Source organism: Wyeomyia smithii, chromosome 1 (assembly GCF_029784165.1).
Source record: "Wyeomyia smithii strain HCP4-BCI-WySm-NY-G18 chromosome 1, ASM2978416v1, whole genome shotgun sequence".
Classification (NCBI taxonomy): Eukaryota; Metazoa; Arthropoda; class Insecta; order Diptera; family Culicidae; genus Wyeomyia; species Wyeomyia smithii.
Genome location: NC_073694.1, coordinates 136,799,496 through 136,814,487, shown reverse-complemented (window position 1 = coordinate 136,814,487; position 14,992 = coordinate 136,799,496). Strand labels below are relative to the sequence as shown.

Here is a 14,992-nt window from a genome sequence, read left to right as displayed (position 1 = left end):
GGAGACTGCTTGCATAGGGCATGTCAGGAGCTCTGCCAAAAGTAAGAACATGGTGGCTGGTAGAAAGTGAAGTAGCCCGTCGAATGTTGGTGCTGTGGTTTCACCATGGGGAATCGTTTGAATTAATCGACGAGTAAGTAAGGAGAAATTTTTAATTTCAAGAGTAATTACTAAAAGGAAAATATAGAGAATTCTCTTAAAATTTCAGAAGATACTATTACTCCATTCAGAAGTGTGCGCGTTCAAAGAACTGTACCCCGTCACTTCAAAAACAGACATCGTGGGACAGTTCGTGGACACCGGATTCGCCTGTTCCGGCATGTACAATATCTTGAAACTATTGGACAAAAATCAGAGCTTCGATAGAAAGTCCCTTCCACTGGTCCCGGAGCTGCAAGCTCCGTATATGATGATCAAGTCGATTTTCCCGGCAAATCGTGACGCGGCGGTGGTGATGGACGCCGAGACCCGTCTCACCCTGGATGGCAACGACTGGCCGGGCACTTCGTATTTTACTTCCCCACGAAGGAAGTGAGTACCGAGGTGAAGTTTATGTTTCACATCAAGTTCCCCAAGAAGGTACTGCTGTGGCTGACAATCAGCGAAAAGGGGATGTAAAGGCGCTCTTCTTTCGCTCCGGATTGGCCATAAGGCCGAAGACGCGGTGTTTTGACCGGATCTGGCGTCGGCCCATTACTCGAAGCCATCGTTAGAGGAGATGGAGCGGCTGAATATCAATGTGGCAACCGTAATCGTAAGATCTATTCTATTCCAACAAGTTTGTCACGAAAACTGAGAAGGAATAAATAAAACGAAGAAATAACTCAAAGGCATACCTGCCACATGTTTTCGTCCGTCATGGCGAATGCTTCGACTAACTGCCAGAAGGCCGCTCACAAGGGCGTAGAATTTTTTGTGCAAATAAGTTAACATAATTACCTTCCATTCCAACCCCTTCCAACTAATCAAACTCAATTATCTGTCTTGGTTATTTTTCTACCACCATCGGAAAAAAGTTAATTTTCTACACAGTTAAAAATAAACATTGAAATTTACGTCGAATCGCCTATAAAGAATTACCTCCATGGTGTATAATTCAATTTTACGTGAGATTTGAAAATTACAGAAAAAAAGTATTTCGAAATAGAATTACGTGAGCTGTAAAATTCATATAACTGAATGTATATCGCGTACTGTAAAATTCAAATCACACGTAATATTCGAATAATTCGAATCCCCTTATTTTTTTTCGAAAACAAGCTGTTGCGATTGTTTGTCGTCTGATGCATTTCAATGCACGCAGAACTCGTACAGGAATAGTTTTTATATTTCTTTTCAAAAAACGAATAAAAAATGCAGAATATTATTATGTGTGAAAACTTGTTTTATTATCGCATTTCATAGAGATCTTAGTGTAACGGATCTGCCTCATTGTGCAATCGATGATTAGACAAGGCCGCAATGACCCTTTGTACTTGCCGTTGCTGCTTTCCAACACGGGTGGCTCTGGACTTTGACCCTTTGGCGGGAAAGAGTTTAAGGAAATACTCTTGTAGAAGTTCCAGAAACTTCGAAGCCTTTGGAATGTACACAAAACTGTGTACGAATTGCACGCACATTAAATCCTGAATCGCACTGAGGATATTCGTCGCGCCTTCGGAAACTCTGACGTGATCAGCGAAGACGTAAAACATCGAGTTACCATTTCCCATGTCTGAAAAACAAATTAAAGTAACAAAACTAGTTTAAAGAGGCTGTTGACTATTTTAATTATAACAAAAGTATTCAGAACCAGTTTAAAAAAAAAACTTTTCAGCAAACACCAATTTACAAACTACTAAAAAAACTTGAAATTCAAAAATTCGTCAGTTGATTTAAAAACTAGCACAACTTAAAATTGATGTTTATTTAAAAAAGGCCAAAACGCTAATTAGTATTAATTTCATTTTTTTTTCAAATTTGCAACATTTTTAAATACAAAGCTAACGTGTAGTACTCATTTACCCCCTGATCTCCATTTATGGAAACAACTTGCATGATTGATTCTCTAATCCAACGCCAAATATTACGTATACCGCAAACGTTAAAGAGCTGTAGCAAATTGGATGTATAACAAAAAACAAAACAAAACAAAATTTGACTTTGGGCTAAAAAACAACAAAATTTGACTTTGGGCTAAAAAACCGGCGTAAATGATAAATAGGGCGGGGAATATATTTCAAGCAGCTTAAGCAGTCTGTGTATTGAGACGATATAGGTACTCGAAATGTGTAAGGTGAAATACAAACATAAGTATATCCATTTTCTTCAGCACCCGAATGGCGCCTGAATGGCTGCAATTTGGCTTCATTTTTTTTCGATTGATGTTTATTCAAAGATGTTTCTGTGCTGAATGGTTTTTTATGTATTCGTAAGACAGCTAGTCAATCAGAGTTTTCGTTCTTATCATTGGAATTGTCGATATTGAGTCCAAGATTTGAATACCATGATGTAAGTGGCTTTACACTATTGGGTTTTTCTAAAACAATTTTTTTAAATTCAATTCCTTTCATGGAATTTCATCATGCTAGAATGACCTGGATGCAGACATGCAGGTCATTCTAGGCAAAATATATGATTTTGGGTGGTATTTTCACTCTAAACAAACTATTCATTTGCAGCATGCCGCTTGTTTTGCTACAACAGCAAAACATGAACGTCATAATACGGCGGGTTTGTTCAAAGTATGGCGGGTTTTAACGAGTGAGAGAGCTATTTATTTAGTTATTTATTTATTTAATTATTTATTTGTTTGTACAGTCAACAGGTAGACACAACTCCAATGACTAAAACTAAAGCTAATACTAAGATTGATAAGTAAGGACTAAATCAAACAGACAACACTCTCAAAAAGTTATTTTAATCACACGTCTAGACAAATTGAAATCGGAACAATCGAAACAATTGTCGAATACGCGACAGATTCATTTCATCGGTTCGTGCATCCCGTAGTTCGTCCTGGATCTGCCTGTGCTAAGAAACGTATGGGACCGAAGAGCACGTCTACGGGTGTTTACGTCCAGACGACTGAGTAGCTCGAAGCAATCTATATTAGAAGTTAGTAAGTCGCTGATAAAGAAAGCTTTAGCGACATCTCTTATGACGTTGAGAACGTCCAGATGTATTAACCTGCAGTGCTCAGTATATCTGGGAAGATTATTCCGGTCACGCCACGGCAAATGACGCAGCACAAAACGTAAGAACTTTCGTTGAACCGCCTCGATTCTATTGATTCCGTTTTGGTAATATGGCGCCCTTACGACGGCTGAGTACTCGAGCGTTGAGCGTACTAAAGCACAATATAGAGCCTCCAAGCAGTACACATCCTGGAAGTATTTGCCAAATCGGAAGATGAATCCTAACTGAGATGATGCTTTCGAAACCATGTCAATCAGAGTTTTCGTTCTTATCATTGGAATTGTCGATATTGAGTCCAAGATTTGAATACCATGATGTAAGTGGCTTTACACTATTGGGTTTTTCTAAAACAATTTTTTTAAATTCAATTCCTTTCATGGAATTTCATCATGCTAGAATGACCTGGATGCAGACATGCAGGTCATTCTAGGCAAAATATATGATTTTGGGTGGTATTTTCACTCTAAACAAACTATTCATTTGCAGCATGCCGCTTGTTTTGCTACAACAGCAAAACATGAACGTCATAATACGGCGGGTTTGTTCAAAGTATGGCGGATTTTAGCGAGTGAGAGATCAAACTTGATTTTAGAACGTTAGTGAAGAATCAAGAAGTACTTCCAGGTCTTTCACGGTGCTCTCGCGTTTTATAACAGTGCCGCTTAAGACGTAATCGGTGAAAGCTAGCGGTCGCTTACGCCCAAAGGATATCACAGAGCATTTGGAAGCATTAAGGACCATTCGATTCGTCTTGCACCATGCCGCAAAGACGTTTAGTTCATTTTGGAGAAAGAGGGCTTCACTTGGTTTTTAAATAACATAGTAAAGGTTAAGATCATCAGCGTAAGATTTCTTCTGGCATTCCAGGACGTGTTTTACATCATTCATGTACAACAGAAACAAGAATGGTCCGAGAAGACTACCTTGTGGAACGACGGATTTAACTTGGAATGAGAACGAAACATAATCACCTATTTTAACGTAAGTGTTTCTGTTAGTCAGGTACGAGCGCAGCCAGAACTACTATGGTGAACGAAGGCGGCAGTGGGCAGGACTGCGCCAGAGGGATTGGGAGCTTCCATAATGCTGTATACAATGCGTTCCGATTTCCGGGTCTTCTGGTACCGGCAGCGATTTCATGATTCCGGAAACTCGGTAGTGTGGTTTGCTGATGCGACCGAACAACGTTCGGGAATGAAGGAATATTGTCGAGCTCGGGAGAACTCGTAGTCACCCGAGTGCGGGTAATTTCATCACACAGAGATAAACCTGAGTGAAAGTAGTATTTGCCTGAGTATGGAAGCTGGAAGACCCGGTTCTCACCACTAGCCACAGGGCCGAGACGACTTTGACTAACGAACGCTGCAATGGGCGCGACTGGGTTAGAAAAGTCAGAGGCTTCCAAAATGCTTTTCACGGTGCGTCTCAGCTTAACTAGAAGAACCGGCTGTCAAACCTCGTCTATTATAGGTGTCTGAGCTGAATCGAAAACCAGCACTAGTGGTCCAAAATGGGCTAGCGTAGTGGAGGCAGCTGGGGCGTCGGTTAAGGACCCAACAGCTTTATCATTGTTTTGTCCTTCTATGGGCGTAAGATACTGAGCGTGTGTGGTGGGGGGTAACCATACTGTGGTCTTAGCTTGGGAATTATCAAATTCAAATTTCAAAAGTACTCCTTGAGGCTAAGTATCGGGGCTCAGGGCTACATCTTTGAATTCCAGCGCAACACCGACTTTAAATGAAATAAAGTTGAGCGTCTATTATTTATTTTGCGATGAAACGATGATTTTTAATGTCAGGAAAGGATTTTTAGTTAAAATTGAAAATTGTGAATCTCAATTTTCAACGAACGAGCCGTAATGAAAATAACTTTCAGTTTCAATCAGTTGGTAGTGATAATGATAACTAGCAACATTACTGTGATTTCGCATATGCTGTGTTTCTAAAACTATGTGAATGAGGTTGAAAATGTAGATGCTTGTCTACTTTATTGACTTCATGAAAAGGATTTGCTCAAATCGAATAATTTCGATATTAAATAATACATCTCATTTTCTTACTGATTGGATTGTCGTTGAAAATTGACACGGATGACACTGACGATTACACTGGTCGCTGGTTTCATTGCTTCTACGTTTACTTACGGGAAAACATTATTCAAGTCTCTGCAGACTTTACGCACTTCCAGTCTAGCTAAGGGCACATAAATTCACAGGAAAGGTTATAAAGCTATAATCGTTCGTTTATTTTCAGTTTGAGGTACTTGGCAAACCTGTGTTGACAACTGGTAGACAAAAGCGTCAAAAAATTATTCTTCTATCCATGCTAGGGGCACCAGAAATTAAACGGAATAGTCGACCAGTGTTGTTTTTGTCGGCCAGTGTTACTATAGTTCAAACTTGAGAGTATTTGCAATTTCGAAATGTTGCAGCCCTGCATGCAATTCGCTTTGAAAAAAATATAATATGTCGTGATCGATATGCAGTGGTTTTATGGATATCGAGGTATTTCGAGGGCTTATGCATGTGAGTTTCGCGGCCAATATAGAATTTCGCAGCTTCCGCGAAATCGCGATTTTCCACTGTAATATTCACAAAAAACATTGCTTCTCATCTGGTCTTGAATTGAGTTCTAAAATTAACGAAAGTCTATGAAAATTACGATAGTAAAATATCTTTCACGCTCGTCAAATTTAACTCTAACCTGAGTGAGATGTCACTCACTTTCGTTCAAAGTGAACCTACTCTGAACAGAGTTTTTATGATATTACTCATTTATGGGTAGAGTCACCATGTGTCAGAAAATGAGTAGGAATCACCCTCTTCTTAAAAAACCGCATTGAAATGAAACTGAGTAAAAGCTACTCAGTTTGCTCGTTTTGACTTTTGATCCCTTTGATGAATGAAACTGCCAGAGGATTGTTCCATCAAATTATAACAAAATCACAAGTTTTTTTTCAAATCTGTATTCTGCATAATAAAAAACAAAACTTATCAAATCATTAGTGTATCTTCTGCCTTAGCAGCTTCATTAAAAACCGCAGCAATACGGTTCACTGTTACCCAGGAACTGTGACTTCAGGTTTTTAATAGTACACATGCCAAAAAATCCATAACCATTCTCATATCTGGAGGTACTCTAATACACAAATAAAAAACACTTTTTTCAAACAACAATACAACACGTTTTTCCAAACAACAACTTATTTTTAGCGAAACGTTTTTAAATGTTTTCAATACCACTCAATAAAGAGTAAAGCAGAAAATTATGACAATCTGAGTAACTGTTACTCAGTTCAGTAAACAGAACTTACTCAATTTTTGACGTTTTAATAAACAATGTAAAGCTGCTCAATTTAGAGTGAAATTAAAGGAGCGTATTCAATATCTCTAATTTAGCATTGTTATTTGTTATGATGTTTATTCATAAAATTAATCCATCAACTTTCAATTAAATTTATCAAAATTTGTTGATAATTGAGTAAAAAATACAACTCTACCAAAATCAAACAACTGTGCTTATTCGCACCCAAATCGAAAATGATCGGTCCGAATCAATTAAGGGGTTATATACCTTTTTTTAGTTTTCAAAAAATCGAAAGATTTTTTTGCATTATCTTTAACTACAACTTCTTAAAAGCATTTTCACAAATTTTTAAAAAGATCTGAGCAATAGAAAGAAAGTTAAAGCGATTTGAAGCGCACCTCGTCACGGCCACATAAGGTAAACTTGAAACTTTATACGCGCTTAATTCGGATAGGTGTTTCTCAAAAAATGACTTTGCCGTGTTTACGATTGCGGTGAAACTACTGAACCGATTTTCTTCATTTTTTTAAAATGTTGGTTATTAAATAAGGTGATCGTTTTTTAATACACGAAGCTTAACTTCGCCGGAAAAAATTTTTTAATATAATGTTTAGCGCTTAAAACACGTTTATTTCGGGAAAAACGTTCCCGTTTGTACTGAAAACAAAATACTTATGAAAATGATCGTTCAGATATCCAGATATTCAGGCACACTTCTAAACTAATGAAATAATATGACTTTTTTGATTTCAGTTCAGGATCTCAATCGTAAACACCGCAAACTCTGCAAAAAACAGCGTTTCGGGGAAACGACCATTACTCAACAAGTAACTGGTATTTTTTTTATGAACAAACGTGTTTTTTTGTTGTTGATTAACAGAACTTTCAGAAAGTTACTACTTTTATGCATTAAAAGGGTGCTACACGCTTAAAATAAATTCCAAACTTTACTCTTTTTTCTCAAAAAGGTATATAACCCCTCAACGAAATATCGTAGCAAGTCCATATGCTGATATTCATCATTGCCTAACAGGATCTCACACGTGGTACCGTTATTCAAAAGTTTCTCGTTACCGTTTGCTAAGAAATCAAAAGTTTTGTACCCGGAAACATAAAAAGGAAAAGTGCATTTTAAAAATCCTGTTTCCGTTCCTTTTCACATTTTGTTCAATCCAAACTTTATTTAAGGTGAACCACACACAGGAAACGTTGTTTGGCAAAGGAACCGCGATGCGCATTCGAAATATGATATGTTAACAGAGGCGCTAGATTGAAGAAAAGATGCATCTTGATTCTTGAACAAGAGAGAAATGTTATTTTTTCACTTCCGAATAGTCGAAGGATGTTTGTAGGTACGTGTGGTTGCTCGTTGCTAGCCATCCACTTTTTGATTTCATCCCTGTTTGTTTCTGCTACTGTAAACCGTTATTATAGTTTCGAAATGTGTCAAACTTTAATAAATAAATACAATTAGGTAGGCCTACATAGATAAAGTTTGTTGCTGTTTAATAACATCGGTGATCTTTTAGAACAAGATTTGTTATCTTCTGTACATGTTGCTAAAATAGTTAAGAAAATAGCGTACACCGTTTGTATTGCTGAAATCAGTATCATTTGTTCGATTTATTCCCAATTAATATTAATTAGCTTATAATTGACAATCGTTCCCATGGCGAGAGAAAAAAGGCTCTACCTTCCCGATTGTTACCGCTTCCCTTGGGGTACGATTTGACATGGATCTCGTTTTTTATTGTTCGACACCTGACTTTGTGCTACCAGTTCTATATGTATACATACATGTTCAACGAAGGGTGCTAGTATAGATTCTAAACAACCTGTGTTATTTACCCGTTAACAGCATCGTGTGCTTCAATAGGAGAATGGACCGCACATTTACGCGTGATCGTTATCGCCGGTACTAACAAGCAGCTAATCACCGATTGCACTAAATTGATCGATCAATTCTATTAGAGAGCAGCTTGGTGCAGATGTGGGAAACTTTCGAGAAAAAAGTTAGTTTTGCTGCACATATGATACTATTCAGAACTAGTTGAAGTATTTTTACATGATTTATGGTGAGAAAAAAACGCTTCGTTGCGATAAATTATACTTAAAGGTGGAGGTTTCTTCAATCTCCTCAATCGATTACACAAACTAGTAACATAAGTTCGAAATTTCAAGACCATGACAAAAATGACAGAAACTGAAACAAAGTTCATAAAAGAGGACTAAGGTCGCACAGTTTTAATTCTATTGAAACACGTCATCATATTTGTTTATTGCAGTCGTCAGCTTTGGTATGCCTCAGATCCAAGAAAACAAACAGTGCCAGATTTTGGTAATTATAATTGCTTTATAACTTTAACGGTTTTCACCAAAAGATGCTTTTGTGACAGTAAGTCTTTCAGGGCGTTTCCGTTTACTTACTCCACTTTCTAAGAATTCAGAGCAAAGAAGCTTTTACCTCGCTTAAAACAGAGTTCAGGTCGTAAAATTAACTGTGTGTTCATGAGACCCTTTTTACTTTCGATTCTGTACAAATGCCAGAAACGGTTATATCCTTTTACTTTCATTCGGAGTCGATGACTTGAAATACGCAGCTTTCATCTCTATCGATCGGTCGTTTTGTTTCGTTCTTTATGAGGTAATATTTTTAAAACTGCCCGTTGTGGCTCGGTTTAAATTGAAGGTCCTTCTTTGAGTATGTCCATCAAGCTGCCTACCCGTCGTTTGACATCAAGGGAAAGTAATAAAAGTAGTCTTGAGTTGCACTTTTTGTCCTGCGCCGAATGGCATGTTCTAACTTTGTTGGGAACCGTTTTTGGTGCATGTCTCGAAGATCAAGCATTTAGCTTATAGCTTTGGGAGGAGCATTTCTACTTTCATCATGTTAATGGCATACCGTATCGAGGCGCAGATGGCAGTTTGTTTATCTGTTGACCATCAGTAATAATGTTGTCTGTAGCTCGTTTTTAGTTATGGTGTCATAAATACTGTTTGCAATGTTTCTTTCGATTTATCGTACTGTTTTTTATGACCAACGTGAGAGATTTTTGAGGATTGAATAATAGTCTTCTACATTTTTTTTCATAAACGTTATTTTCTCCGTAGTGTTGAATAGTTTATTCTGAATTTTTTTTTCCAGATAAAATGTTATGGATACTGGATAGTATAAATTAGAACAATTCAAGCAACCCTCTACAACATATTTTTTATGACTTATTCTGGTTTAGGTTTGGTTGATGGAACTAAGTATGACAAAAGTATACTACATAGGAAATGTTTTATTTTACCTGCATTATTCAATTCCGAATTGATTCAATTTGTCTAATGATAGTTGTTTGTTCCTTCCGCAATTTGTGCATTTTTTTTAAAAGTTATTTATGAAAAACAGTCTTAATTATTACAGTAGCAATATGATATATAGTGTGTATAACTATTTACACTGAAGTTTATTATGAATTTTACCAGGCAAGTCATTTGTTGAAATTCTTCCACGCTCCTTAGTAAAATGTCTTCACACATCCGAAAAATGTGAAACATTGAAAATTTTATTTTGCCTTGACTTCATAGGTCAAGTTAGTAACAGATTCTCGTCTCGATAGAACAGTGAAAACAATACGTTCCGAAAAATGGCAGAAATGTCACCTTCAAAGAAACAGTCCTGATGTCGCTCTAATCTTACATCCCATAAATTAGCAGCCGCCAACGATGGTGAATACAGCAACTGAATACTGTTCCTATATTTCTACTTGCTGTACAGTTATTCATTCACCTTTGAGCGATTGAGTTATTACCCTGACCATACGTCACCAGGCATACGCAATGAAAAAAAGGACACGAAAGTGCTAAAGGGAAAAAAATAAAAATGGAGAAAGTATCGCATGTATCACGCAACGATCAAACATAGAAAGAAAATTAAGCAATAAATATTACAGTTCACTCATAAATCTAATGCACACTGATCTATTCGATTCGAAGATCACACACGAAGGTTTACCAAGTTTCATAGCAGTAATCAACTGATCGTTTTTTTAATATCGTTACATCATAAATATATTACTTAAAATGAACGTGATTGATGAGTTCTCGTTCAACGTCGACGTTGCGAATCTCTTCCGTGAATCACTTTGCATAAATGTCGTGTGGTGTGGTGTGTCGTGTGGTCAGCTTCCGACGGAAAGTGATCCACGCTTTACAAACCAGACGTGAAATCGACAATCGGTTCGCATTAACCCTTGTTCAGCTGTTATTCGATAGGTTTTTCTACCGTAATTGATTCTTAATTTTAGTTCCATTGAACCTTCTGGTAACCACATTTGTTTCGTATCGTTTTTGGACTTTTCTGATTTTGCTAAAATAAGGGGATAACAAACTGCAGTTAAAAAGTCCCTTAGAGGGATATAACAAAAAGGCGTGAAAGCAGCCATTGATGCGCGCAAACGCGCTAAACGCCGCTGCAAATAAGCGAATAAAATTCCGCTCGAGCCACACTTGTTCCAACGATGAAATGCAAATTTTATAATTAATAATGACCACAGAAGCTACCACGGGCACGGGACAATCTGTGCGCATATAGCGGAACAAATCAAGTGCAATTGGCTCTTGACCGGTTCTATGCAGTCCATTTGAGCAGGTTCATCAAAGTAGTGGCGATCACACCCGAACCCGAAAATTTTATTTTTGTTAAACCCGAACCCGACCCGAACCCGAGATTTTTTTTGGATGATCGATTTTTTATACCGATTTAAGGTTGTCCCGAAGCTTTGAGCCTCGAATGGTATTGAAATGTTAGTGATTTTTACAGTTGCATGAAATTAGACATCAATATCTTATAAAAATGCCTTTTTGATATAGTCGGGTTTCGGGTTTTCAGACCTAAACCCGACATTTTCAAACCCGAACCCGACCCGAACCCGAAATTTTTTTTTCCCACCAAACCCGAACCCGACCCGTACCCGACACCTTCAAAATTTTTCAAACCCGAACCCGACCCGAACACACTTTCGAAAAACGACACTTTCGAAAACGACAATCTCTACCTTACACCCGCTGCTCTGGCATCTTCGTCGACAGCACACATCCAGCGCGTGCGCGGTCTGCCTCGAAGTCGTCGGCCTCTATCCGGTTCTCTGCTAAATATTATCTTTGCCGGTCGCTCATCCGCCATCCGTGCTACATGGCCAGCCCACTGTAACCTGCCGTGTTTCATCAGCTTGACAATATCAGCGTGTTTGTATACTTCGTACAGCTCGTGATTCATGCGCCTGCGCCACACCCCGTTCTCTAGTTTGCCTCCGAGTATTGATCGCAGGATTCTACGCTCGAAGACCCCAAGCGCTCGTCGATCGGCCTCCTTCCACGTCCACGACTCATGTCCGTAGAGCGCCACCGGGAGGATCAGAGTCCTATAGAGTGCAAATATCGTACGGATCTGTAGGCTACGGGACCTAAGCTGGCTACGCAATCCGTAATAAGCCCCATTCGCCGCCGCAATCCGCCTCTTCACCTCGCGGCTTACCTCGTTGTCACATGTCACGGGAGTACCAAGATAAACAAATTCGTCGACCACTTCGAAAGTATCCCCATCCATCTCCACCGCAGCACCAACACCCGCAGAACTACCACGCTCTCTGCCAGCCACCATGTACTTCGTTTTGGCAGTGTTTATGGTGAGTCCAATTCTCGCAGTTTCCCTTTTGAGAGCTGTAAAGGCCTCCTCAACTGCTCTACGGTTAACACCAATCTGTTCAAAGTCGTCCGCAAAACCCAGAAGCATGTGAGACTTAGTGATGATGGTGCCGCTCCTCTGCACACCTGCCCTTCGTATTGCACCTTCCAAAGCTATGTTGAACAGCAAGTGCGAGAGCCCGTCACCTTGCTTTAGACCATCCAACGTCACAAACGCGTCCGAAAATTCGCCCGCTGTCCTGACGCATGGTGTGAAACCGTCGAGTGTCGCACGTATCAGTTTAATCAGATTAGTTGGGAAACCATGTTCTAGCATTATTTGCCACAGCTCGTTGCGTTTCACTGTATCGTACGCCGCTCGAAAGTCTATAAACAGATGATGTATCTGCAGGTTGTATTCTCGAGACTTGTCGAGAATCTGTCTCAAGGTGAACATCTGGTCCGTTGTAGATCGCTCCACTCGAAACCCGCATTGGTATTCTCCAACAAAGGCTTCCTGCAACGGCCTCAGTCGCTGGAACAGGATACGGGAGAGAATTTTGTAGGCGGAATTGAGGAGGGTTATGCCTCGATAATTACTACACTCGAGTCTATGTCCCTTCTTGTAGATAGGGCATATGAGTCCTTCTAACCAGTCCGTAGGTAGTTGTTCCTCAGACCATACCCTTAGGATAATCTGGTGAATTGCACTACACAGCCGCTCGCTCCCAACTTTGAAAAGTTCGGCCGGTAAGCCGTCCTTCCCAGCGGCTTTGTTGTTCTTTAGCTCTTTGCAAGCATTGTTCCCCTCGTCCAATGTTGGTGGGTCAACAGCTTGTCCGTCCTCCCCAATTTCTATCCTGTTCCCCTCGACGACTCTCATTCCTTCCTCACCGTTCAACACAACTTCAAAATGTTGCTTCCAACGCCTGGCCACCTGCGATTTATCGGTTCCCCTCCCTGTCATTGCACATGGCAGGTACTGGCACGGTCCGGTTCCTGATTCCGTTGATCGTTCTATAGAAGCTCCTCGTGTCGTGCCTGGTGAAGCAATTCTCCACCTCCGCGAGGACGCGATCGTAGTGCTCACGATTCTTACGGTGATGAAGCCTCTTTTCGGCAGCTCTCGCCTCCCGGTATTTCTCCCGCATCTGACGCGTTACACGATTAGCTGCTACTAACGTGTTGGCGTAGGCTCGATTCTAGGCACTCAGCATCGAACCACCCACTACGCGTGGTTCCCGTTGTGATGCTTATCACCTCTCGCGCTGTTTCGCTGACCGCATCATGGATGTGCTTCCGCTGCTCGTTCAGGTCCACTCCAGCTGGATCACCGATCCGTCTATCAACTTTCCGAGTATACTCTGCAGCAACTCCTTCCGCTGATAACCTCTGGATGTCCAGATGTATCTTCCTCGCCGATCTCGATTTAAATACATTGGACAGCCGGGCGCGAATCTTGCCTACCACGAGATAGTGATCCAAGTCGATGTTTGGCCCTCGAAAGGACCGCACATCTATGACGTCTGAAAAGTGCCGGCCGTCGATCAGCATGTGGTCGATCTGGGAGCAGGCCTCTCCATTGGGGTGTCTCCAGGTGTGCTTCCGAATATTCAGCATGCAAAATGGGTACTACAGATGGCCATTTGCCTGGCCGCAGGGAAAGTTCACTAATCTCAAGCCGTTGTCGTTGGTGGAAGAGTGAAGGCTTTCCCAACCAATAACGGGACGGAAGAACTCCTCTCGTCCGACTTATGCGTTCGTATTTCCGATGACGATCTTTATATCGTGCTGTGGGCACTCTCCATACGTTTTCTCGAGGAGCTCATAGAACTCCTTCTCTACGTCATCGGTTTTATCGTTTGTCGGCGCATACACGTTTATAAGGCTGTAATTAAAGAATCTGCCCTTGATCCTTAATACGCATAGACGGTCATCAATAGGCCTCTACCTAATAACACGCTTCATTTGGTTTCGAAGTAGTACGAAACCGACGCCCCGTTCCGCTCTATCGCCGCCACTGTAGTAGATATGATACTTGAAAGAAGTGCCCGCGGTCGGATCGATCGCTCGGAATTCCCGTTCTCCGGTTTTAGGCCAACGCACCTCTTGTATGGCTGCTACCTCCACTTTTGCCTTCCGTTGGCTCTCTGGCCAAGATGCCCGCGCGTGCCGGTTCGAGCAGAGTCCTAACATTCCAAGTACCAAGTCTCCAATCGTTGTCCTTTTTCGTTTGCCTAGGTCTATACCGATTGTTCCGATTCGTATCATTCTCTGGATTGTTCGTAGTATGTTTTTTTTCAGCATGCTGCCTTACTAGGGCTGCGATGCCTAGTCTCGCGACGGGGCTGCCATCTTGGGTGTAGCTGGCGAGACACCGCATTTCATAGTTCAGCCGTCCGCTCCGGATCAGTCGCTGTTTGAGCCGCCCCTGACCTTGGGAACAGACGCTCAGGCAAGCTGCTCTCCAAGGAGAACAACTCCCCCTTCCCTGTCAGCATACGACCAAGTTCCCACCGGTTCACCGATCTTCCCTTGGTTGCTCGTATCCCAGTTGGTACCACGAGGAGGTAGTGATAGGAGTTGCTGGGCATTATGCTATGGACCACACTGGGGTCTATTTTATGCCAACTAGTACGGGTGTACTGCTGGTACGCATTGCCCAGCCGTTTACCAACCCTCGTCATTGTTAAATAGGAAATTTCTTTAGGTATAAATTCTTTCACAATTTTGATCTTGTTTTTATTTCCAATTTCTGCAAACATTTTTTGAGTGCACCCAACGGATTCGTCTATTTAATAAGATGTGCAACTAAGTTCTCATTGTTTTTCTAATATAAA

The 14,992-nt window shown here is 40.6% G+C and overlaps 1 protein-coding gene across 1 annotated transcript in view; it reads right to left on the bottom strand.

Moving 5' to 3' along the window:
- Positions 1-1,249: 1,249 nt before the first annotated feature.
- LOC129718766 (uncharacterized) overlaps positions 1,250-14,992 on the bottom strand; it is an 88,651-nt gene continuing 74,908 nt past the window's right edge. Inside the window, exon 3 of the mRNA XM_055669816.1 lies at positions 1,250-1,714. Coding sequence (XP_055525791.1) covers positions 1,410-1,714 — 305 coding nt within the window. The 3' untranslated portion in view covers positions 1,250-1,409. The remainder of the gene's footprint in view (positions 1,715-14,992) is intronic.